This window comes from Leptonychotes weddellii, chromosome 12 (genome assembly GCF_054177405.1).
Source record: "Leptonychotes weddellii isolate Sample4059 chromosome 12, ASM5417740v2, whole genome shotgun sequence".
NCBI lineage: Eukaryota > Metazoa > Chordata > Mammalia > Carnivora > Phocidae > Leptonychotes > Leptonychotes weddellii.
The window spans coordinates 47163810-47189998 of NC_138380.1; the positions used below are offsets into that span (position 1 = coordinate 47163810).

The 26189-nt window shown below is 40.3% G+C and overlaps 1 protein-coding gene across 4 annotated transcripts in view; it reads left to right on the forward strand.

Annotated features, from left to right (window-relative positions):
* The window catches only part of IGF2BP3 (insulin like growth factor 2 mRNA binding protein 3), a 157537-nt gene that overhangs the window by 87427 nt on the left and 43921 nt on the right, over positions 1 to 26189 (forward strand). For all 4 annotated transcript variants that reach the window (XM_081800404.1, XM_081800403.1, XM_006729397.3 and 1 more), the window contains exons 4-5: positions 23495 to 23546; positions 23640 to 23703. In XM_081800404.1, coding sequence (XP_081656530.1) covers positions 23495 to 23546; positions 23640 to 23703 — 116 coding nt within the window. The remainder of the gene's footprint in view (positions 1 to 23494; positions 23547 to 23639; positions 23704 to 26189) is intronic.

Here is a 26189-nt window from a genome sequence, read left to right on the forward strand (position 1 = left end):
GGCTTAGCCAAGCGCTGGGATTTTTTTTTTTTTTTTTTTTTTAAATAGGTTAATGAGGTAGGGACTGCTGATCCTGCCTTCTTGGCCACATCTGCCATACTGGGGGCAGTATTGGCCATACATTTACCACTAAGCAGGAGTTATGAATGTAAAGAAGAGCAATCTCTTCCCCAATAATATCTGAACCCAAATACCTTGTCTTTATATTTTTGTGAGGCTAGCTAAGCTGATTAGGGTAGCCGATGGCATCAGTGTTGTACATTTTAATCTGAGAGCACTATATTTTTTTCTTTTAAGACTTATTTGTTTGAGAGAGAGTGCGCATGGGGGGCGGGGAGGGGCAGAGGAAGAGGGAGAAAGAATCCCAAGCCAACTCCCTAAGACACAGGGCTTGATCCCAAGACTCCAAGATCATGACGTGAGCTGAGATCAAGAGTCAGAGGCTCAACCGACTGAACCACCCAGGTGCCCCTGAGAGTACTCTCTTTTATGCTATGATATCCTAGAATGATTATTAATGAGATTTCCTGGGTTGTTCAGTTTTTAGCTTTGTTTTCAAATGCTTAGCAATGAATGTACTTGTTTCTTGAACTAAATGCATTTACCAGAAAGGGCTAGAAGTGGTGGTTAATGAACAGTCACGTAGAAACCTTGTGCAAATTCTTACTCATTTTGATTTTATTCTGCCTTCTATATGTTCTAGTTTATTCAACAAGAGTATGTATTGGGCTTGTCTGTAGACATCTGGTAGTTTTTGTTATTTTATTTCTACACACATTGTGTGCGTGTGTGTGTGTTGAAAATCATTTGGATGAAACATTTCTCAGTTATTTTGCCTTGGTTTGGTGATACTTGATTCTTCTTGGCCTGGGGTGGGAGGGGTGGTCAGAGGTAGAGAGAGAATCTTAAGGGGCTTGATCTTACAACTCTGAGATCGTGACCTGAGTTGAAATTGAGGAAGCTTAACCGACTGAGCCACCCAGGCGCCCCTCATGATACCAGATTCTAAGGAAGTAATCTGTAGTTCCTTGGTCATTGTTGACAGTTCTCAGTTTTGTGTTTTGTTTGGGGCTCACTTCTGAAGAAGGTAAAAAATGGATCTGCATGGGCTCCCAGTAATCGGTCAGAATGTCTGAGTGTCTTTAAAAGCCCATCACAGCTGTCATAGCTGTCCTTGCACTCCCTGAGAAAGCGAGTGTTACTAAGGGGGTGAAGCTATTTCAGTAGCCACAAAATTGAGATTAAAGAAAGGGAAAGACCAAACCAATGTGATTAGTCTTCTTTCCAAAAGTGTGAGTCTTGTGCATTATATAATTGTGACTTTGGGATCTGTATACTGTATACATAGCCCACGAGGAAGGAGGGAAAGAGATAAGGATGGTAGTGTACTTACAGATTCTGGGTTTAGTTCTAGCTGGCATATGAGAGATTTCATTCGTGTGCAAGAATGGGGATGTCATGGAGGGGTCCTGCTACCCAGATCTTCCAAGTATCTCTACCTGGTAGAGGTAGAGTAGTTTACTCCAATCTAGTGGTATTCTTTGCTTGCCTTTGGCTCAGTTGCTTCATCTGTATCCTATGTGTGTTGGTCAGTCAAAGGACAGGTCAGCTCTTAATCAGTTGGTATTTTGGTTTTGAACTGCTTTCTGCTTTTTTGCAGAAGCTCTGATTAAAGGAACAACCTAACCCCCACCCCCATAAGTAATAAAGATTCATTAGATAAACTTTGGGAAGTAAATGACAAAAAAAGGCTTGGTATATTCTCATTTCTATGCAGGTATATGTATGAATTGAACTAGCATATTGGAGTGTGAACTTTTAGGATGTTTGCAGTTAAAAAACTTTTGTATAAATTTTGTACTTTTTAAAAAAGATTTTATTTATTTATTATTTATTTATTTATTTATTTATTTATTTATTTACTTATTTAGAGAGTGTGAGAGAGCACAAGCAGGGGGAGAGGGAGAAGCAGGCTCTGGGACCTGAGCTGAAGGCAGTCAGTCAACCAACTGAGCCACCCAGGCGCCCCTAAATTTTGTACTTCTTTATACTTCAAATTTTAGCCAATTTTATCTACAAAAATTGGTAGTATTATTTTATTTGACATGTTTACTTTGACCAATAGTGAAACTTCTTTTTTTTTTTTAAGATTTTATTTATTTGAGAGAGAGAGAATGAGAGACAGAGAGCATGAGAGGGAGGAGGGCCAGAGGGAGAAGCAGACTCCCTGCTGAGCAGGGAGCCCGATGCGGGACTTGATCCCCGGACTCCAGGATCATGACCTGAGCCGAAGGCAGTCGCTTAACCAACTGAGCCACCCAGGCGCCCCCAATAGTGAAACTTCTTAAATGCATATTGACCGTTTGTCCTTGGCTGTTAAGTTCTGTTTCTGGCCTCTTTACTCCAACAGTGTATATCTGATAATACTTTTCACACTTATTAGATAAACAGTATTTATAATGCAGATAGTAAAGATTTATCATCTAATTTTTTTCACCTGTGTGGACTTAAAAATTTTATGAAACAGTACTGATCCTATTGCATGTGATTTTCTGCATTTGTTTTTCCCTCTTAAACCTTAGAGCCTTTTCTCATGTCACGCATTGGTAGTAATTCTCGTTTTCTTAATGATTTATAACAACTTAAGCTATATTAGTAGATCTTTTCTTTTTTAATGGCTTTATTGAGGTATGATTGACAAACTAAGTCACACATTTTTAAAGTGTACAATTTAAGTTTTTTTTTTTTTTAGAGAATTTTTTTTTTTTTAAAGATTTATTTATTTATTTGCGAGAGAGAATGAGAGAGAGCACATGAGAGAGGGGAGGGCCAGAGGGAGAAGCAGACTCCCTGCTGAGCAGGGAGCCCGATGCGGGACTCGATCCAGGGACTCCAGGATCATGACCTGAGCCGAAGGCAGTCGCTTAACCAACTGAGCCACCCAGGCGCCCCAATTTAAGTTTTTTAAAGAAGATTTTATTCATTTATTTCAGAGGGGTGGGGAAGCATGAGCAGGGGGTGAGGGAGAAGCAGGCTGTCCACTGAGCAGGGAGCCCGATGTGGGGCTGGAGCCTGATGTGGGGCTCGATCCCAGGACTCTGGGATCATGACCTGAGCCAAAGGCAGACACTTAACCAACTGAGCCACCCAGGCGCCCCATAAAGCATACAATTTAAGTTTTGATTTAAGTATATACTTGTGAAACCACCATCATAATAAAAAAATGAGCATAGCTATTGCCCAAAAGTTTCCTTGTGCCCTTTTGTAGTGCATCCTTGCCCTCAAGCATCTACTGTTCTGCTTTCTGTCACTCTAAGTTAGTTTGCTAGTTTTCTAGTTTTTTTTTTTTAAGATTTTATTTATTTATTTGACAGAGAGAGACACAGTGAGAGAGGGAACACAAGCAGGGGGAGTGGGAGAAGGAGAAGCAGGCTTCCCACTGAGCAGGGAGCCTGATGCGGGGCTCGATCCCAGGACCCTAGGATCATGACCTGAGCCGAAGGCAGATGCTTAACGACTGAGCCACCCAGGCGCCCCAGTTTTCTAGAGTTTTAATAAGAGTCCTAAGTACTCTTTAGGTCTGGCTTCTTTCAGTCAGCATAATTACTTGGAGATCTACCCATACTGTATGAATCAGTAGCTCATTCCTTTTTATAGCTAAGTTAAGATTCCATTGTGTGGATATACTATAATTTGTTTATCTGTCCATTGATGGACATTTGGGTTGTTTTGTTTTTGACTGTTATAAATGTGGTATGAGCATTGATGTGTAGGTCTCTTACATGGATGTGTACTTTTCTGGGGACACACTTGGAGTTCGAGAGTTTGTATGAAGATTATTTTAAGCTTAAAGACATTTGAGATCAACAGATTTTGAAAGAAGCCTATTGAAAGCTTTATCTGACTGAGGGCAGAAACTTCTGGAGACTGACATAAATCTCTTTCCAGGGGAGTCTTACTGGCCTGAAAAAAGACGGAAAAGACCATTTGCTCCTTTATAAATGAACATGATCACAAACCTTAGCTCCCCCTGGTTCTAACTATGAAGTCTTTTCTCATCCCCCCCGCCCCCACTCCCCTCAAGTTAGGCATACCAATCCCCATCTTTAGCTAGTTGGAGAAGCACTTCTTTTGTGTTTCCACATGGATATATGAATAAACTTTGTAATTTTTTTTTCTTGTTAATCTGTCTTGTCAGTTAAATTGACAGGCTCCCCATTCATGGAACCTAAGTTGTTAGAGGAAAAAAGTTTTTCTCCCAACACTTGTGTTTCTCTTGGGTAAATTCTAGGGGTGGGATAACTGGGTCACAAGATAGGTATATGTTTAACATTTAAGAAACTGCCGAACTGTTTTCCAAAGTTACTGTACCGTTTTATGTTCCCACCAGCAAGTTTTGAGAGCTTTAGTCCTAAAGTGTACAGTTCAGTGGGTTTTAGTGTATTCATTGAGTTGCGGAACATCACCGATATGAATTTTAGGGCATTTTCATCACCCCCAAATCAACCCTGTACCCTTTACTACTCGCTTCCCTTTTACACCTTTCACCAGTCCCTGGCAACTACTAATCTACTTTGTTTCTCTGTGGATTTGCTTATTCTGGACATTTCAAATACACAGAAAGATACAATATGCAGCCTTTTGTGACTGGCTCCTTCCACTTAATATAATTATTTAAGGTTCATGTTGTGGCATGTATTGATGCCTTTTTTTTTTTTTAAGATTTTATTTATTTGAGAGAGAGAGACACAGAGAGAGGGAACACAAGCAGGGGGAGTGGGAGAGGGAGAAGCTGGCTTCCTGCCGAGCAGGGAGCCTGACGCGGGGCTCGATCCCAGAACCCTGGGATCATGACCTGAGCCGAAGGCAGATGCTTAACTACTGAGCCACCCAAGCGCCCCAGATACTTTTTCTTGAGTAGGCTCCACCTGGGTCCAACGTGGGCTTAAACTTGTGATCCTGAGTTGTATGCTTTACTCATTAAGCCAGCCAGGTGCCCGCTTCATTTTTTTTTAAGTAAATTTGTAATTTTAGAATAATTGGTAGATTTATAGAAAATTACAAAGGTAGTACAGAAAGTTCCCATATACTCCACAGCCAGTCTCCCCTGTTACTAACATCTTACATTAGTATGGTACATTTGTCATAGTTAATGAACCAACCTTGTTGGATCCTAGTTTATAATAAACTGAAGTTCATACTTCATTCAGATTTTCTTAGTTCTTACCTAATGTCACTCATCTGTTCCTGGATCCCATCCAGGATACCACATTAGCCACCTCTTGGCTGTGATAATTTTTAGGCTTTCCTTATTTTTGATGACCTTGACAGTTTTGAGGAGTATTGATGGGTATTTTGCAGAATGTCTCTGGGGAACTTGTCTGAAGCTTTTCTCATGATTAGACTGGATTTTTTGTGTTCTGGACAGGGAGGCCACAGAGGTAAAAATGCCATTCCTGTTACATCATGTCAAGAGTATATACCATCAACATGACATCACTCTTGAAGTTAAGCTTGATCACCAGGATGAAATAGCTATGTTAGATTGTTTCAGCTGTTCCTCCACCTGCCCCCTGTCCCGATCCCCTTTCCATAGTATACTCTTGAAAGGAAGTCACTGTGTATAGCCCACACTTAAGGAATGGGGAGTTATGCTTTACCTCCTTGAGGGCAGAATACCTAACGTAAATTATTTGGAATTCTTCTCCATGGACATTTGTTTATTCTCCCTTATTCATTTATTCAGTCATTTAGACTTGTGGATATTTATTTTATATCTTGAGTTATAATCCAGTATTCATTTTGTTGATATTGTTCCAGCTTTGGCTCCTGGGAGCTTTCAGTTGGTACGTGTCTCCCTGCAATACCCTAACCATTGTGTGTGTGTGCGTGTGTGTGTGTGTGTTTGTGTTTCTGTTTGAGAACTTTTTTACTGTCCAGCAGCACAAGATATTCTGCAATCACCTTGTATAATTCCTGTTCTAGTCCTAGAGTCAGCCATTTCTTTTTTTTTAAAGATTTTATTGATTTATTTGACAGAGAGAGACCCAGCGAGAGAGGGAACACAAGCAGGGGGAGTGGGAGAGGGAGAAGCAAGCTTCCCGCCGAGCAGGGAGCCCGATGCGGGGCTCGATCCCAGGACCCTGGGATCATGACCTGAGCCGAAGGCAGACGCTTAACGCCTGAGCCACCCAGGTGCCCCTAGAGTCAGCCATTTCTTTAAGGAGCTGTGACTTTTTATGTTGGAGAATGGTATTAGAAACCAAGATACCTGGGCAGTGGGTATGACCATTACCACTGGGGTGTCATTGCTTCTGGCTTCTCACAGCTGACAGCAAGGAAATACATATGTATATACTAACCTGTGTATATACACATCTATAAATATATCTTTGTGTAATTATATCAAACTAAATATTACTGGTACTCCATTCTTTTTTATTGCTAAATAATATTCCATTCTGTAGCTATAACATTTTGTTCATTTATCAGTTGATGGACATTTGGCTGGTTTCCACTTTTCAGATATTGTGAATACTGCTATGAACATTTGTTTACAAGTTTTTGTGTGGGCACATCCTGTCTGTTTCCTTGATAGGGACCTATGGTAACCCTATGTTTAATGTTTTGAGGAACTGCTAAACTGTTTTCCAAAGTGACTGCATCATTATACATTTCCCACTAGCTATTAATAATGGTTGCAATTTCTCTACATTTTTACCATCCTTATTTTAGCCATCCTAAAGGGTTTGAAGTGTTATCTCATTGTGGGGTTTTTTAAATTTTTAAAAATTTTATTAGAGAGAGAGTACTTGTGCGTGAGGGAAGGGAGGGGCAGAGGGATAGGGAGAAGCAGGCTCCCTGCTGAGCAAGTCTTGGGTCCTGGGATCATGACCTGAGCCAAAGGCAGACACTGAACTGACTGAGCCACCCATGCACCCTTCTCATTGTAGTTTTAATTTGCATTTCCCTCATTACTAAAAGTATTGAATATTTTTTTCATGTAGTTGCTGTTCATAGATTTTTTTGGTGGAGTGTTCTGTTTAAGTCTTTTGAACATTTGGGACACCTGGGTGGCTCAGTCGGTTGAGCTCCAACTCTTTTTTTTTTTTTTTTATTCTTATGTTAATCCCCAGAGCTCCAACTCTTGATTTTGGCTCAGGTCATGATCTCAGGGTCATGGGTTCGAGCCTTGCATTGGGCTCTGCACTCAGCGGGGAGTCTACTTGAGATTCTCTCCCTCTCCTGCCCCTCCTCCCACATGCATGCACATCTGCGCACATTCTCTCTCTCTCTCTGAAATAAATCCTTAAATCTTTTGAACATTTAAAAATTAGTTTTCTTGGGGCGCTGGGTGGCTCAGTTGTTAAGCGTCTGCCTTCAGCTCAGGTCATGATCCCAGGGTCCTGGGATCGAGCCCCGCATTGGCTCCTCGCTCTGCAGGAGGCCTGCTTCTCTCTCTCCCACTGCCCCTGCTTGTATTCCCTCTCTCTGTATCTATCTCTGTCAAGTGAATAAATAAAATCTTAAAAAAATTAAAAAAAATTAAAAAAATAAAAATTAGTTTTCTTACTGAGTTTTGAAATTTCTGAGATACATACACACAGATAAAAGTTTTTTATCAGATGCGTGCTTTGCAAATATTTGCTTCCAGTCTCATTTGGTTTTCTCATTTTCTTAAAAGAGTCTTTAAAAGAATATTGGAGGTGGGCACCTGGGTGGCTCAGTTAAGCGGCTGCCTTCGGCTCAGGTCGTGATCCCAGGGTCCTGGGATTGAGCCCCACATCGGGCTCCCTGCTCAGCGGAGAGCCTGCTTCTCCCTCTGCCTGTCACTCTGCCTATCTGTGCTCTCTCTCTACGCGTCTGTCAAATAAATAAATAAAATCTTTAAAAAAAAAAATATTGGAGGTAATTTTCATTTTCTTACTGATTTGTATGAACTATATGCTTATTCTTCAGCCATATTAGAGCTTTAACTTCAAAAAATGTTTGTTAAAGCTTTCTAAAATGGGTAGTTTCAAGCATATACAAATGTAAAGAGAGTAGTATAATGAATCACCCCATGAGCCTTTCACCTAACTTCAACAATGATCAGTTTATGGCCAATCTCATTTCCTCTATATATCACCCTCCAACATTATAACCAAATAAGGTCCATAGTTTGCAGTTGGTTGATTTCTCTTAAGCCTTTTTTTTTTTTTTTTAAAGATTCTATTTTTGGGGTGCCTGGGTGGCTCAGTCGTTAAGCGTCTGCCTTCGGCTCAGGTCGTGATTCCAGAGTCCTGGGATTGAGCCCTGCATCGGGAAGCCTGCTTCTCCCTCTCCCACTCCCCCTGCTTGTGTTCCCTCTCTTGCTGTGTCTCTCTGTCAAATAAATAAATAAGATCTTTCAAAAAAAAAAAATAAAGATTATATATATTTTTTAAAGTAATCTCTACACCCAGTGTGGGGCTTAAACTCACAACCCCCAGGTCAAGAGTCACGGGCTCTACAGACTGAGCCAGCCAGGTGCCCCACTCTTTTTTTTTTTTTTTTTTAAGATTTTATTTATTTATTTGACAGAACATAGGCAGGGGGAGCGGCAAGAAGAGGGAGAGGGAGAAGTAGGCTCCCCGCTGAGCAGGGAGCCCGATATGGGACTTGATCCCAGGACCCGGAAATCATGACCTGAGCCAAAGGCAGATGCTTAACCGACTGAGCCACCCAGGTGTCCCCAGATGTCCCACTCTTAAGCCTCTTAATCTTTGGGTTCTCACTCTATTTTGTTACCTTGTTAATGTTGAAGAAACTGAATTTTTTTTTTTTTTTGTCCTGTCACAATAGATGAGTTGATTCTACCCTTGTAGTTTATAGCTTTGTTTCTCAGTCCTCTATATTCCTGTGAATTGGTAGTTAAGTCTAGAGCAGGGATTGTCACTGTGGCTGCATGTTAGAACCACCTGGGGAGTTCATAAAAATTTTAATGTCCAGGCTATATTTCAGACTAATTAAATCGTAACTCCAGGGTTAGGGCCCAGGCTTTAGTATTTTAAGCTCTCCACGTGATGCTGCTGTGTTGCCAAGGTTGAGACCACAAAAGGCTTGGCCATATGCAGATTTTCTACCGCCCTACCCCCCCAACTTCTCTTTAAGCGAGAATAATTCATAGGTGGTAGTACAGACGTCTGTCAGGAAGCACGTATTTGGTTTCCTTTTTGTAATTTAGCATCCATAGTTTTTGAGAAATCCATTTTATGAAGGGAAGCAAAAAGGGTGACTTTTCAGTTTTATTCTCATTAATTGAAACACTTTTATAAGAGCAACTTCTGCAGAGATACTATTTGGTTACTGTGAGATTAATTTCCTACAAGAAAGGCAGTGTTTGATTCTGTTTATTTACCAGTCTTGGTTCTCCAACTGTAACAGATACTTTTAAATATTTGAGTTTATATACTTGATACTTGAGTTTATATTAATTTGTGTCTCAGTCTGTTTTTGTTAGCTTTACTGATAGTTTGTCCCATTTTTAGCCTGTGGGAGCTCTTTTAGGTTGGCTCCTGAGTTGTCCTGCAGTATGGCTGTGTTAAGAAAGCAAAGAAGTTAGGGATGCCTGGGTGGCTCAGTCAGTTAAGCGTCTGCCTTCGGCTCAGGTCATGATCTCAGGGTCCTGGGATCAAGTCCTGCATCCGGCTCCCTGCTCAGCAGGGAGTCTGCTTCTCCCTTGGACCCTCCCCCCTCTCATGCTCTATCTCATTCTTTCTCTCAAATAAATAAATAAAATCTTTTTAAATAAATAAATAAATCCACTAGATGGCTATAATCACAAGGTCAGATAATCACAAGGTCAGAAAATCACAAAGACAACAGACAAAGGATGTGGAGAAAGCAGAGCTCTCATATACTACTGCTAAGAGTATCAATTTCAGAGTGGTACAGCCACTCCAGACAACAGTGTGGCAGTTCCTCAAAACCTTAAATGGTTACTTTAGGACTCAACAACTGCACTACTGTGTATATTCCCAAGAGAAATGAAAACATGTTCGCATCAAAAAACTGTACACGAATGTTCACAGCAGCATTATTCACAATAGCCAAAAACAGTGGAAACAACCAACATGTCCTTTAAGAGATGAACAGGGAAACAAAAGGTGGTGTATCCATACACTGGCCTGTAATTTGGCAACAGAAAGGAAAACATACTGATACATGCTACAACACAGAGATGCCTTGGATCATGACCTGAGCCGAAGGCAGTCGCTTGACCAACTGAGCCACCCAGGCGCCCGCCATCCTAGTGGATTTAAGGTGATATATCATTGTGATTTTGGTTTGCATTTATCCGATGACTAATGATGGGGATGCCAAGCATCCTTTTTTTTTTTTTTTTTTTAAGATTTTATTTATTTATTTGAGAGAGAATGAGAGAGAGCACATGAGAGGGGGAGGGTCAGAGGGAGAAGCAGACTCCCTGCCGAGCAGGGAGCCCGATGCGGGACTTGACCCAGGGACTTCAGGATCATGACCTGAGCCAAAGGCAGTTGCATAACCAATTGAGCCACCCAGGCGCCTGCCAAGCATCCTTTCATGTGCTTTTGGCAATTTGTATATCTTCTTTGGGGGAAATGTCTATTCAGGTCCTCTGCCCATTTTCATTTTTTAAGTTTTTATTCTCGCTGACATACAATGTAATATTAGTTTCAGGTATACAGTATAGTGATTTCCATAATTCCATGCATCACCCAGTGCTCATTACAACAAGCACACTCCTTAATCCTCATCACCTATTTTACCCCCCCAACCCATTTTCTTTTTAAAAGATTTATTTATTTTAGAGAGAGTGAGAGAGTGCGCGCATGCACGCATGAGCAAGCGGGGGCCCGGGGCAGAGGGGGAGGGAGAGAGAAACTTAAGCAGATTCTGTGCTGAACACATAGCCTGACTTGGGGCTCAATCTCACCACCCTGAAATCACGACCTGAGCCGAAACCAGGAATCGGAGGCTTAACCGACTGCACCACCCAGGTGCCCTCTACCCATTTTTAAATTGGGTTGTCTTTTATTACTGAGTTGTAAGAGTTCTTTATATATTCTAGATGTAAGTCACTTACCAGATATAATTTACACGTTAGTCTCCGTGTAAACATGTAAATCTCCTCACCTGTCCTAATTTTTGCCCTATACCTCCATCAGTGTTCATTGTATGTATGTGAATAATTAGTGTTAAAGACATGTCTGCCTTTGGCTCAGGTTATGGTCCCAGGGTCCTGGGATCGAGTCCCACATCAGGCTGCCTGCTCAGCAGGAAGCCTGCTTCTCCCTCTCCCACTCCCCCTGCTTGTGTTCCTTCTCTCTCTATGTCTCTATCAAATAAATAAATAAAATCTTTAAAAAAAAATGTTGATCAGAATGACCCATGTACTTAGTGTTTCCACACATGGCTTTGCTTAGGGAAAATGAGTCCGTTTATTGTGGGGTTCTGAATTTTGATTTCTATACTTGTCTGAGGTGTCACTAATGAGCAGGCCGTTTCTGTTTGACTTGTAGAGATTATAATACAACAGTGATATAAACAGTGCTGGGAGGATAATTACTGGGGTAGCAGATGATGCACTGGTTGTGAAGTAAGTGAGTTTGTATTTAGCTTAACCTTTGGTCATAAATGAAATTCTGACAGATACATTGCTTGAGTTTTTTTAATTTCAGAGACACTGCTAAAAAATCAAAATTTGGTTTTTGTCTATAAAATATAAGAACATTTAAAAAAAAGATTTATTTGAGAGAGTGTGTGAGCACGCGCAAGAGCCTGAGGGGAGGTGTAGGAGGGGCATACAGAGAGGGAGAAGCAGGCTCCCCGCTGAGCCCGACCCAGGATCATGACCTGAGCTGAACGCAGAAGTTTAACCGACTGAGCCACCCAGGCACCCTGAAGGCTTTAAAATTACTTGAGCATGCCCACTTCTGGTCCCAATTCTTCAGTAATAGGCGCTATACAAGTTGAAAATCAAATATTTTCTAAATGGCACATAGCTGGATTATGTTAACAATCTGAGGGGTAGGTTCTGGGTGAAAAGCTTGTGCAGTAGAATTTTGGAGCGAAAGCAGTGCTCAAGAGCTAATGAGTGGTTTTTAAGTATAGCACATACGTGGCTGGGCTCCAAGTTAGGCCTTGATCTTGAGTAATACACTACCAGTGATTGAGAACAATGGGTGGGTGTGGGGGAAACCCTGGCTTGCCATGTGGACGGACACTCCTGCCCCACTGGACCAGTGAATTGGAGATTGAGGAAATTCCAAGAACATTTGTATGGGCACCTTTTAGCTTGGCAGTATTGTGATGACTTGTCCACCCCACTGTGCAAAAGCAGTTAAGGAAATGCAGGTCTGTCATAGGAAACAAATAGCAATGAGCAAAGGATTCCACTTGACTTTTGTCCCGCCTTTTTGTCTCTTCTAGCACTGTGTCTTAGCAGGGTTCAAGTCTGTTACAATGGGTTGGTATCGTAAGCATCTTTCCTCTGCCCAAAAAATTCATGCATTTGGCTCTGCCCTTTGTTCATTTGTTTCTCTAGAACTCTCTCCAAGTGAGAACCTTAAGAATAGGAGGGGGGGAACACTATTTTTTTGGCATTCTTTTTTTTTTTAAAAACAATATAAAGGTCAGTATAATCCAGTTTGATCTCATTTTTTTCTTGATTGTAAAATTACATGTTCATTGTACAAAATTTGGAAGGAGAAAAGCAAAGAAGAAAAAGTCTCTTTCTCCCTAATGGCCATATTGTTAAATGACTCATAGTTCACTTCGGTATGATAGGCATTTTTCAACATGGTTAGATTGTGTTGTATGTGTAAAGTTGATATCCTGTTATGTCTTAAATGTGCTTTTTAAGAAAATTGAGCTACAATTCATGTACCATAAAATTCATATTTTAAAGCATGTAATTCAGTGTTTTTTAGTGTATTCACAAGGTGTAAGGAACCATCACCACTATGTAATTCTTGAACATTTTTCATTATCCCAAAAAGTAACCCTATAGCCATTAATACTCACTGCCCTTCCTCCCTTGTAGCCTCTTGCAGCCCCTGGCAACCATGTTCTGCTTTGTCTCTCTAGATTTGCCTGTTCTGGACACTTCATATAAATGGTATTACACAGTACGTGGCCTCTTTCACGTAACATTTTGAAGGTGCATCCACATTGTAGTATGTACTTCATTCCTTTTCATGGCCAGACAGTATTCAAGTGTATGATTATACCATATATTGTTATCCATTCATCACTTCCATTATTTTATTATAAGGCCCCATAGAGCCCAGTAGAATACCTAAAGCACATCTGAAGGACTAATTCTTAAGGGAGATATTCTCATCAATACTGACTTTGCACCAACCTCTTTTTTTCTGCTCCAGCTGTTTGTATTTTTCATTTTTTTAATAATTTTTTTTTAACATTTTATTTATTTGACAGAGAGAGACATAGCGGGAGAGGGAACATGAGCAGGGGGAGCGGGAGAGGGAGAAACAGGCTTCCTGCCGGACAGGGAGACCGATGCGGGGCTCGATCCCAGGACCCTGGGATCATGACCTGAGCTGAAGGCAGACGCCTAATGACTGAGCCATCCAGGCGCCCCTGTATTTTTCATTTTTAAATGAACTTCCAATAGGGGTAATAGATAAAATGCCAGCATCTGGGATTGTCTACTACCACTTTGGGAGGCCACTGTAATCTTGGGTATTTTTCACCTCATTAGATGAATCACTTTTTAATTAGTGCCTTCACCCATGATAATGTTGGAATTGTAATTAGGCTTTTGAACTGCTTTCTCTTTTCCTTTAGTCATTTGTAGCTGTTTGGAGTGATAATCCCTACCTTTCTGCTAAAGGAGTAAGTAAGTGAGTAACTGAAACTTGTGTTTACTTCTAGGATTCCCTAATCTTTCCATGTTTGGTTGGGGAGCCGGGGGCGGGGGGGTTGCCAAGGTCTGGAAGGAAGACCAGGCAGTCACTGCTCTTAGTCTTCTGATGGGCTCTCTCCAGACCCTGTGGCATGTTGGGGTAGGTCACAGACAGCTTAGTGTTCAAGGTTTGGAGGATTGAGGGACTGAGGAAAAGACTGCAGGTTAATAGTCTGTACTGTGGAAATCCATGTGGCAGTTAAAAAGAATAATGTAATTTTGTGTTTACCAACATAGACTGGCCACCAAGATGATAGATTGGGGGGGGAAGGCAAGACAAGTAATGTCAGACTTTAAGTTACTTAAAATCTGCCTCAGTTTATTCTTCAAAATGGGGAAAGTAGCCACATTGTGAGAGGTCATTGAGAAAGTATATGTAAGCTGTTTAGAACAGTAATTGATAGGTTTTATGAAAATTAACAAAATCATCTTCTGTGGGTGGATGTGTGAATACATAAACATCTACATGTACTTTAAAAAAAAAACTTGAGCTAAAATTCACATAATTATGAAAGTAACCGTGTCAGAGTGTGCAATTCAGTGGGTTTCCGCATATTGACAAGACTGTACAACCATCACTACAAATTCCAGAACATTTTCATCACTCCAGAAAGAGTACCCCTGTCTATAAGCCGTCACTCCCCGTTTCTCTGTCCTCCAGCCCCCAGAAACCACTAGTCTGCTTTTGTCTCCGTGGATTTACCGATTCTGATAAATGGAGTTGTGTAATATGTGACCTTGAATGTCTGGCTTCTTTTGCACCTAGCGGAATGTTTCCAAGATTTATCCACATTATAGCACACATCAGTACTTCATTCCTTCTTTGGCTGAGTAATAAATAGTCCATTTGTATGTATATACCGCATTATCCTTTCAGCGATGGTGAATGATGCTTTTAGGAACATAGGTGTACAAATATCTCTTCGGGTACCTGCTGTCAGTTCTACTGGGTATATATTCAGAAGTGGAATTGTTGGATCATGTGGTAATTCTGTTTTTAATTTTTTTGAGGAACTGCCATACTGTTTTCCATAGAGGTTGCACTATTTTACATTTCTCCCAACAAATATGAGAATTCTAATTTTTTCACCTTGACAAGACCTCTGTTATTTTCCTTAAAAAAAAAATTACAGGGCGCCTGGGTGGCTCAGTCGTTAAGCGTCTGCCTTCGGCTCAGGTCATGATCCCAGGGTCCTGGGATCGAGTCCCGCATCAGGCTCCCTGCTCTGCGGGAAGCCAGCTTCTCCCCCTCTCACTCCCCCTGCTTGTGTTCCTGCTCTCGCTCTCTGTTAAATAAATAAATAAAATCTTTAAAAAAAAAAAAAATTACAGCCATCTAGTGAGTGTGAAGCAATCTCAGTGTGGCTTTCATTTACATTTCCTCCGTGACTGATAATGTTGAACATCTCTTCATGGGACACATACTTCTAAAAACATTTGGAGAGAGCCATCAAACTGACAGTGGTTTCTTTGAGGATTTGTGGGAAGTAACTGGTTTTAAAGTAGGTAGTCAGAGGGACCTTAACTTTATATTATTTGGTGTGTTTTACAAGTATTGCAGTTAGTAAAATGTAGAACAAGTTAATCTGATTGAGGTATATAGAAATACAGTGTTTAGTGCTTGGAACAAGGGCTAGGAAAGCCTGTTGACCCTTAGAGTTGATAAAGTTCTTCGCCTACCAAAGGCTGATTTTGATCTTCCAGCAAAGAAAGGATTGACTGGCTTCAGTCTGTATCATTTTGTTTTATTTTATTTTATTATTATTATTTTTTAAAGATTTTATTCATTTATTTGACAGAGAAAGAGAGAGAGGGAACACAAACAGGGGGAGTGGGGAGCAGGCTTCCCGCTGAGCAGGGAGCCCGATGCGGGGCTCAATCCCAGGACCCTGGGATCATGACCTGAGCCCAAGGCAGCCGCTTAACGACTGAGCCACCCAGGCGCCCCCATTATATTTTATTTTAATTGTGTGGGAAAATGAGGCAGCTTAGTTGACCAAGTAGTAAAAGTGTGGGCACTGGAATCTGACCGCTGTGGTTTTAAATCATTTCTCTATCACTTATCTACCCAAGTTAAAACACCATTAACTTCCCCATGCCGTAATTTACGCATCTATAAAATGGGATGTTCCTTTATGGGATTGTGTGGAATTAAATGAGTTAAAATAGATAAAGTATTTAAGACAGTACTTCTACTGGAAAGCACCCAAATGTTATCACCCATAATTCATTACTGAAAGAAGGCCAGCGTAGTTGGAAAGGAGAGCTTGGCATTAGACGATGAGCAGGTCACATGGGGCCTTCAGGGCACTTGTTAGGGACTTTGGATCCTTTCCCACATACAAAGGGAAGCTCTTAGAGTTTATCATAGGGTGTAAGTTGATTAGCTCAGCTTTTAAAAAATCAGTCTAGCTTAGCATGGTCCAGTAGAAAGAAAATGCAGGCCACTTACACAATTAAAAATTGTCTAGTAGCCATGTTAAGAAAATAAAAAAGAGGTGAAAATGAATTTTAATAGTAATTTACTTAACCTAATATATCCAAAATATTACAGTTTTAACATATAATCAATATTTTTAAAATGGGATTTTATATATTTTGTTTACTAAGCCTTCAAAATCTGGTGTTTATTTATTTATTTTTTAAGTAGGCTCCACACCCAGCATGGAGCCCAATGCAGGGCTTGAACTCAGCACCCTGAGATCAAGACCTGAACTGAGGTCAAGAGTTGGACACTTAACTGATTGAGCCACCCAGGCACCCTTGGTGTTTATTTTACATTTAAGCACATTTCAAATGTGGATTAGCCACCTTTCAGGTGCCCAGTAGCCACACGTAGCCAGTGGCTAGCACACTGACAATGTAAGTCTTGCTGTTTGAGAACAAATAATCGGAAGCAGAAATGAATACGGGGAGACAACCTAGGAGCATTTTGCAGTAGCGCGGAGAGAGGTGATGGAGGCTGGGTCTGGCATGGCAGAAGAGAGCGCAGTGGGTAGGCCCAGAGCAATGTGTAGGTGGACTTTTATTGAGCTTCATGGGGTTAAAGGTGAAATTTTCGAGGCTTAAATGAGCAAGGTTTCTGGTGTTTGTAACTCTAGAAGGTATCACTACTGACTACAAAAGGCAGTAACGGGACAAATGGACACAGCGTTGGGTTTGGGCATGGATGTCGATCATAAAGTTTCTCCCGGCAGGAGCTCCTGAGGCTTGCCTTCTGTGACTTTGAGGCCTGTGTGTGTGCATGGTAACCCGGACTGTTCTCTTTTAGTTGCTCCATCACGTGATTTTATAAAATCCTAAATTATTATTTCCTCCCCATGTTAGAGGATCTAACGTGGAAGTGGAGTCTGGCTAGGAAGTTGCGAGGCTTTGCTCTACGCACCTCTAACACTGAAACATTCATGTGGGATGATGGAGGCTGAGATGCCCTCTGGGTGTTATCAGTGATAAAGATGATGTGCCACCTGGCTTGTGAGGTTGTCAAAGATCTGGTCTGTGTATGTTGGCCTTCTCGAGTTGAAATCGTATATGGAGTTTGGTGTGAGAAAATCGTTTGTTACTCAAATACTTAAGGTGATCACACTTCAGGGAACTCTTCATTAAGTTGGATATTTCTTTAAATTTTTTTTTTATCTGAATTTTGTACCAGTATTACAAATGCTTATTGAGGCCTGCAATATAGAGTTGTTCTTTGTTAATATAGCTAGTCTTCTCATAGATGATGTAAAAGAATAAAATTCCTGGAGTGATTTTTATCCATAAAGAACAACAAGTGGGTTCCTGTTTCTCTAAAATGTGTTAAGCTGTATTTGAAGGAAGTTCCCTTTATCTCTACATACCTGGCTCTCCAAAGTTGATTTTGTGGAGGTTTTTCCTCCTTGTTCTTGTTGAAATGGGGAATAGTAAAAAATAACTTCTTTCTTGGAGGGGAGGGGGTTGGGGGGATGGGGTAACGGGTGATGGACATAAAGGAGGGCATGTGATGTAGTTGAGCACTGGGTGTTATATACAACTGATGAATTACTGACCTCTACCTTTGAAACCAGTTATAGATTATATATTAAGTGAATTTACACTAACACCCCCTCACCCCCCCCAAAAAAAGTAAAAGGAAATTGGGTCTTTGTAGATGTAATCAAATTGAGATGATGTCATACGGGATTAGAGTGGGTCCTAGGTCCAATGGCTGATATCTTTTATGAGAAAGGAGAGGCAGATTCAGATGCAGAGACAGAGACCTAGATACAGAGGGGTGGGGGAGGCCATGTGCCAGTGGGGGCAGAGAGTGGAGTGGTGCAGCTACAGGCTCAGGAACAGTAAGAATTGCCAACAGCAACCAGACGCTGGAAGAGGCAGGGAAGGATTCTTCCTTGGACCCTACAGAGGGAGCAGGGCCCGGCTGACACCTTGATTTTGGACTTCCGGCCTCCAGAACTATGGAAATAAGGGCCCTGAGAGAGTCAGTAACTTCCCCCCTCCCCCCCAGAAAAACCCCGCTTCTTTCTGGTAACCCCTCCCCAGAGTCTGAGTGTGGTTTTAGTGTTTGAAATGTTTATTATTGTGTGGGTGTGTGTCCACGTGTTTGTATTTTGGTAAAGTGTGTGTTGGGGCAAGAGAGCATTAAATATCCTGCTTTGAATTTTAACGTAACTGGTTCTTATAATGCTTGTGACTGTACACTTCTACACCTTTTTCATATAAATTCATGATGAATACCTGTTCACTTATATCACTTTGGACTTGTAAAGGAACCTGGAATTAGTTTCCTTCGCTCTTAGGACAAAAACTGTTTGGTGGCTTCCTTTTAATCCTTTAGTTTTTGTTGTTGCTCCTCACTGAGCTTGAGTGTATGGTTCTCAGGTAAGAAAGCTATGGTCTCTTTCCTTATAAGTTTAGAGACAAATGGAGCTCTGTGTGGTGGAGGGGCATAAAGGTGGAGGGGCATTTCCACTTTAAGAAAAGAGCACACAAGATTGTAATATCCAGCACTGTCCCATCAGCTTCTGAAACGCTCGCGGCACATAAGAAGGACTTGGGTTCTATTATTGTATATGTACTATAAGTTTTCTTAAGTGTGGAAGCCATTGTAACCATTAGGAATAGATTATTTGTGACACACTTGACAATCACATCGCTATGGTTAATTATGACTAGTCTAGTGGGAGAATAAAGATCAGTGAAGAGATTATAAAATGACATTGCTTTCATTTCTAGGATTTCTAGGATTAGGTGAGCTCAGGTACTATGGAGACAAGGGGTGCTTTACCCAGTCTTGAGGGTGTGACTGGAGCGTTAGGTGTGTGGGAAGTATATTGAAGAGGATGGAAGAGGTAGGCAGTACCAGATCATTGATGATCTCCTCCACCACGTTGAACTTGTGACATTTTCTGTCAGTTATTTGAAGTCACTGAGGAGTAGTAACTTTTAACAGAAGAGTGACAGGATGGGGTGGTGGACTGGAGGCAAGATGTCAGTCAGACCTTCAGTTCAGCTAGTTCAGAGGTGATGGGACCTCATGAGCAGTGGGTATAAAGAATCAGCAGTTAGCAGAAAGTTTATCTGCAGAGCATGAATTACGCATAATGCCCATAAGGGCACCTCTGACCTCCAGCTCATTTGGTTGGGGTCAGGGGGGGTGGTGGTGGTGGAGGTGGTCTGCTGTGGCAGAGGAAGTCTGATCTTGTCCAAGCACAAAGAGTTTTCCAGTTACCTTTATTTCGATGTTCTGTGTATGAATAAACCAGCCTACTAAGTTGAAGAGGGGCATGAAGAAACTTAGCTTGATTATGGTGGTGGCCTCAGGAGAGTGTACATAATGGCGGGACTGATCAAATTTTGTGCAGTTCATTGTATTACAGTAGCTCTTCAAGGCTAAAAAAAAATCCTAGGCCATTATTAAGTAATACTGATTTTAGTTATTAGTTACTTTTTTTTTTTTTTAAGATTTTATTTATTAGAGAGGGAGCAGGAGGGAGCAGCAGACTCCCTGCTGAGCAGGGAGCTCACCTGGGGCTTGATCCCAGACCCTGGGACCATGACCTGAGCCAAAGGCAGACCTTAACCAAATGAGCCATCCAGGCGCCCCAATCTTAGTTACTCTTAACAGCTTTATGGAAATACAGTTCACATACATTTACAGTGTATGATTCATTGTTTTTTAGTGTAACAGATATGTGTACCCATCACCACAGCCGATGTTTATTGACTTTATCATCTCAAAAAAAAAACCTCTTCAGCTATCACCCTGTATTCCCACTCACCAGCCCTATGCAACCACTAATTTACTTTCGGTCTTTATAGATTTCTCTTTTCTGGACATTGCCTACTAACGGACTCACTTAACATGTTTTTGTTTTTTGTTTTTTTTAAAGATTTTATTTATTTATTTGAGAGAGAGAATGAGATAGAGCGAGCACAAGAGGGGGAAGGGTCAGAGGGAGAAGCAGGCTCCCTGCCGAGCAGGGAGCCCAACGCGGGACTCGATCCCGGGACTCCAGGATCATGACCTGAGCTGAAGGCAGTCGCTTAACCAACTGAGCCACCCAGGAGCCCTTGTTTTTGTTTTTTTTTGGTGATTGGCTTCTTTGACTTAACGTTTCAACATTGATTCATGTAGCCTATGTTAGTAGTTCATTCCTTTTTATGGCCAAATAATATTCAGTTGTATGGCTGTACCACATTTGTCTATCCATTCCTCACCCTAGATTGTTTCCACTCTATCCACTTACAAATTATCTTAATTCTCCTCCACAGCTATGTGAAGGACAATGATAATCTTGGCATTTATTGTGAGGTGCTATTTCTATACATGAATGAACTTTTTTTAAAATACAGCCTGAATATTTGAGATTTTTAAGTCCTAAATATATAAAAAAGGGACATTCCACCAAGACATTTCCTCTGAGGCTTTAATTTGCTTTGATGCCTTCTATCCCCTCCAGTTGGAATTTAAAAGTTTGTGACGCATAGAGAAATGTTTCCTTTGTGGCTTGAGTAAAATAAATTCATTTAGGATTGAGAATGAAGAGATTTATGGAAATGTTGGAAATGGGCAATGGAAGTTTTTTTTTTTTTTTTATTTACTTGAAGAGAGAGACACAGCGAGAGAGGGAACACAAGCAGGGGGAGTGGCAGAGGGAGAAGCAGGCTTCCCACCCAGCAGAGAGCCCGATGTGGGGCCCGATCCCAGGACCCCGGGATCACGACCTAAGCCGAAGGCAGACGCCCAACGACCGAGCACCCAGGCGCCCCCAATGGAAGTTTTTATTTTACTTTTTACCTTCAAACAAAGCTGTTTAATTTAAAACATGTGTAGCGGAAATAGATGGGAGAGGTAGAAACTACAAGATGTTCTAGCAACTGAAAAGAGACCCGAACCCAGGGCGGTGGGTGGTTAACTGACAGATAACAGGAATGTTTGTCTTCCTAATTAATGCAGGATGAATCAAAATGTCCGAACTTACTTAGGGTTAAGTTGTAGTTACTCTTGGAGAGTTGAGTGGGTTGGAGTGGCATATGATACAGTTTGGTAGTCCTGTTTGACATAGCACATTGAGACAAATGCCTGCCTAATAGAGTAAAGGAAAACTGGTTACTGTAGCACTGCTTAATTATCGGGGGTTGGAAACCCATTTGGGATTTGGGAATTGGATGGGGCTATTAACAGTCCTTCCTCTGTCTCTCAGTTGTGATGATCCCCAAAGTTCGTGCATAAAATTTGAATTAAGACCTCAAAGACCCATTGAAATTCATCTTTGGTGTCTAGATAAAACCCCTCAGGTTGTGGTGTTAACTTGATTCTTAACTAGGTATCAAGATTGATGCTGGACCTGTTTTTTTTGTTTGTTTTTAGGATTATAGTGTTTTGGTTTTGTTTTGTTTAGAATCAGGTTTATTTAAGTACAGTTTACATACAGTAAAATTCGCCTTTTTAGTGTATAGAATCGTAGTTTCTAATTACTTTTCTAGAGATTTTACACATGAAATCATTGACAACCAATGGCATTTATTATTAGCAATAGATGGTATAACTACAAGCAGTTTTTTTGTTTTTTTGGGGGGGGGCAGTTTCTTTTGTAAACTCTACAGCCAACGTGGGGTTCAGACTTAAGACCCTGAGATCAAGAGTCACATACTCTACCAACTGAGCCAGCAAGGCGCCCTCAAGCAATTTTGTTACGAAAATACTAAGCTTTCTACAGTATATGCAGTGAAAATTCTGATGTACATTTCCTTGATTTTTTTAAGTTAAATTCTATCACTTATTTAATGCCTGTGTATATGTATGTATATTTACACATAAGTGTGTGTATATATGTACAGTAGTACAAGTTAAGGTGGTATGAGCTATGTGGAGACTAATGTATTACTGAGCAAATTGCTTTTAGGAAGAATCAACAGTGGTGTTTATTTAATATTGGCATTTATCCCTACTCCCTACACCCCTTCTCTACCACTACCACATCAAAACTGCAGTATAAAAATAGGTAACCATTCCATCCACAAATAGGTATTAGCCCTATTTAAAATGGGGAAAAATATTAAAGTGCATCCCCAGACAAACCTTGCTATAAATTTCAAACTTAAATCAGTAAACAAAATAAATGCCTGAAAGATACCACATGAGATAAATGTTTGTTTCGAAGAAATTGCTTTAAAGTTTAGTAGGGAATTAACAACAATAACAAAAATCTAATGTTCCTTAATGGTTTACTGTGTTCTTGGGGGCAGAAAACATTCTCAAGGAATTGTCCTTTAATTTTGCAATTACATTGTTGAGTAAGTGGTTCACTATAAATTAATAAAAACTTGTTTTACTTTTCAAGAAAACTTTACAGTTCTTGGAAACCAGGGACAGTTGAATTTGGTTTATATTGATGAGACCATGAGATGTACATCTGCAGTTTGTACTATAAAAGAATTTACTGTTTTAACAGCTTCTCTTTAGAAAAACATGCACAGTGTAATAATAATGCAGCTGCAGGAAAGATGGTAAAAACAGACAGTTTCAAATTGTACGTTTTCCAACAGTGTTAAATTAATTTCAGGTAGTTAGGTTAATCTTCAACTTAAGACTCTGGGTAGAAAATCAACTATTCTTTTCATTTTGCCAGTCTGCCTTGAGAATAGTCTGTTCTGATTTGCCCATAAAAACTGTGAAAGGAAGTTCTTTGAAAAGGAACACTTTAAGATAAAACTTGACTTGGGGCCTTATCTCATATGATGATGTGTTGATATACGTATGAGAAATACATGGTTCTTTCTCCTCCAGCTTCAGGAATCAGGCGGCTATGGTTTTGAATACTTTGCTGAGCCACTTAACTTCTTGGTTAGCCGTAGGAAGTGAGCTTAAAGTCAGATCTGGGAACAGGCAGGAGAGAGAGAATCCCACTGTGTGCTCTCTATGGTACTCTTCCTTTGCTTTTGTAGTCCCAAAACCCCAGTTAATTTTTTTTTGGCTCATTTCCATCACAATTACTTTGTGATTTTAAAACATATTTCTGCCCTTGTTAATAACTTGGGAAACTGAAAATCTGTAATTTTTTCTTGCCCTCCTGATAGGTGCTGGATAGTTTACTAGTCCAGTATGGAGTGGTGGAAAGCTGTGAGCAAGGTACATGTCTTCTCAATTGCTTTCAAATTTGTAAAAGGAAGGAAATAGAAAGAAAACTAACATTTTTTTCTCTTCACTTTTCTCTTCCTCTAGTGAACACTGACTCGGAAACTGCAGTCGTAAATGTAACCTATTCCAGTAAGGATCAAGCTAGACAGTAAGCAGTTTGGAACTTTTAATCTATATGTAATAACTAGGTTAAGTATAGTGCTTATATTTTGGGCGGTTGGGTAGCAGAAATAAGTTTTATTTTGCGAAGTCTGACCCTGCAATTCTTTTTAAGTTTGAATGTCTAATAAGAATCGGCCCTGGTAAAGATTTATTACATTTTTAATATGTCTTTAATGCCAATAATAGAGTGACATAGTGTGAAGCTGAATTACATCCTATTTGCAAAAAGCTCTGGGCCTGGATATCCTTGCCAAACTATATAAAGACTTTTTTTTCCTTATCGGTATGTTATACACAGTATTGCTATTTTATGTAAAGCTGGTAAGTTGATCATGTGTTAAAGTAACACCAGGGTAAGTTTTCTTGGTCACTGATTTTTCTAATGGTTACTATTAAATATAGGAGTGTGCAGACATTGGATCAATGTAATTTGTCTTTAGATTTGAAAAATAGATTGCAATGCACTTGACAGGAAGAACTTCACAGATGAAAAGATAATTCTGTAGGCTTGGGAGTGATCTAATGAACTGACTGAGCACTAGACTAGATGAGGATGTCACAAATACTGCCTTGAACAGAGCTCCTCAGAACACAAACACGGAGGAATGGCATGCTGCAAGGTGCTTATAGCAACGTGCTGAGTGTCCGTAGACCATGGAAGTCTTAACTACCTCTAGATACAGTACAGGCAGGAGCAGACTGCCTGTCCTCTGCGTGTGAAAAGGTGAGAGGAAAAACCATTACCGTGCTCGCTGACCCTGAGCCCTAAAAGGGAAAGGTGAAACCAGCTGCAAGGGTGGGAATAGAGCTAGGTTACGAAGGCAGTACCCATTCAAGGAAGGACTATGAAAGGAAAGATAGGGCTGGGAAGGAGATGGAAATTTGCATGACATAAATGGAACTTATTTTTTAAATTGGTAATACTAACATGGTTCAAATTTTTAGAGGCACAAAGATGTAAATCTTCCTCCCAGTATTGTCCCCAGTTACTTTGTTCCCTTCCTTGGAGATAACTACACAGAAGACAAATGTGTGTATATTTCCTCCTCTTCATACACATGATACCCTAACATTTGACTGTTTTGTACATGTAAATACATTTCTTAGAGTTGCATAGAATTTGACTGTATGGATATGCAATGACTTACTTAGTCCCAGATTGGATATTAAGTTGTTTTAAGGTTCTAGCAGTTATGGACAATGCTGCAGTGAATCCCTTTTTTCATGTCATTTTGCATGTGTGTGAACATGGCTATAGGTTAAATTACTAGAATTAGATTTGCTAAGTCTAGGTGTATCTGCTTTCTTTTTTGTTGGATACTGGCAAATTATCCTTCATGGAGTTTGAAATCCTTCAAATTCCCATCAGCACTGTGACTCTGTTTCTCTTTATTCTCCCTAACATGGGGCTTCATCAAACTTTGCTGATCTAGTGGGTAAAATGTAGTAACTAATTATGTTAATTTCATTTTTTTCTCCTAAATGAGACTTAATGGGATTCACTTTTAATGTTTTAACATGAAACTTTGAATATGTTTAAAAGCACACTATTTTTCCCTCTGTTTGTATCTTCATTTGAAAAAATTTAAGCTTATATGAGGTGTTTGGATATTATAGAAATTGTGGTATAAGTTGTAAAACTGGCTTTAAAAAACAACAACAACCTTTTCTTCAACCATATCGTGTAAGGGGAAATACAGGAAAGTAGATTGGGGCATCAAAGTGAGGGCGGTAAGAATAGAGGGCTCCATTTTATCTTCTGTATTTCAGTCTCTACAAAGATCTTTAATGAATACTTGGTAGAGTCAACTCTCTGTTAGATGGAAAATATGAGATAACATGTTAAACCCAAAGATATTTGGAGATAGAGGCCTGTCCTAGTTGTCTGTTTGAAAACTTATGTGAGGCTAGGTAAAGGGGGAAATACTTAATTCAACAGTTAGTTATAAGGAGACATAACTTATGTAGCTTTGAAGAAACAGAGGAATTTAAGTAGGGACAGGCTGACATTTAGCACTCCCCTCCCTCTTAAAAAAAGTATTCCAACCGGTTAAGAAGAGTACAAGCACAGGAGGTGTAGACTGGCTAGTCAAGGCACAGTTACTGTGGACATTAATCCTAACATGACAGCAATGCGAATGCAGGGACATTTTAGTCTAAAGGTACTTGCTAGTGGTTGTTAGAAATTGGCAGGATCCTCTTGATCCCAAAGACTGTTAGGAATTTGTAATTTAATAAATTAGGTAACCTAAACAAATATATTGGGCATTTCAGTGAGGGAAATAGTCATCATATCTCTTATTCTAATAGTTAATCAGCCAGCACTTACTGATTATCAACTGTTGACCAAAAGATGCCAGTGAATTTAAAGGCAAAGTCACTATCCTCAAGGATGTGTGTCCCTGTGGTGACAGAGAGTAATGGAGGGGGATCAATTCCTGCCCAAGTTGAGTTTCCTTATAAGCATATTGG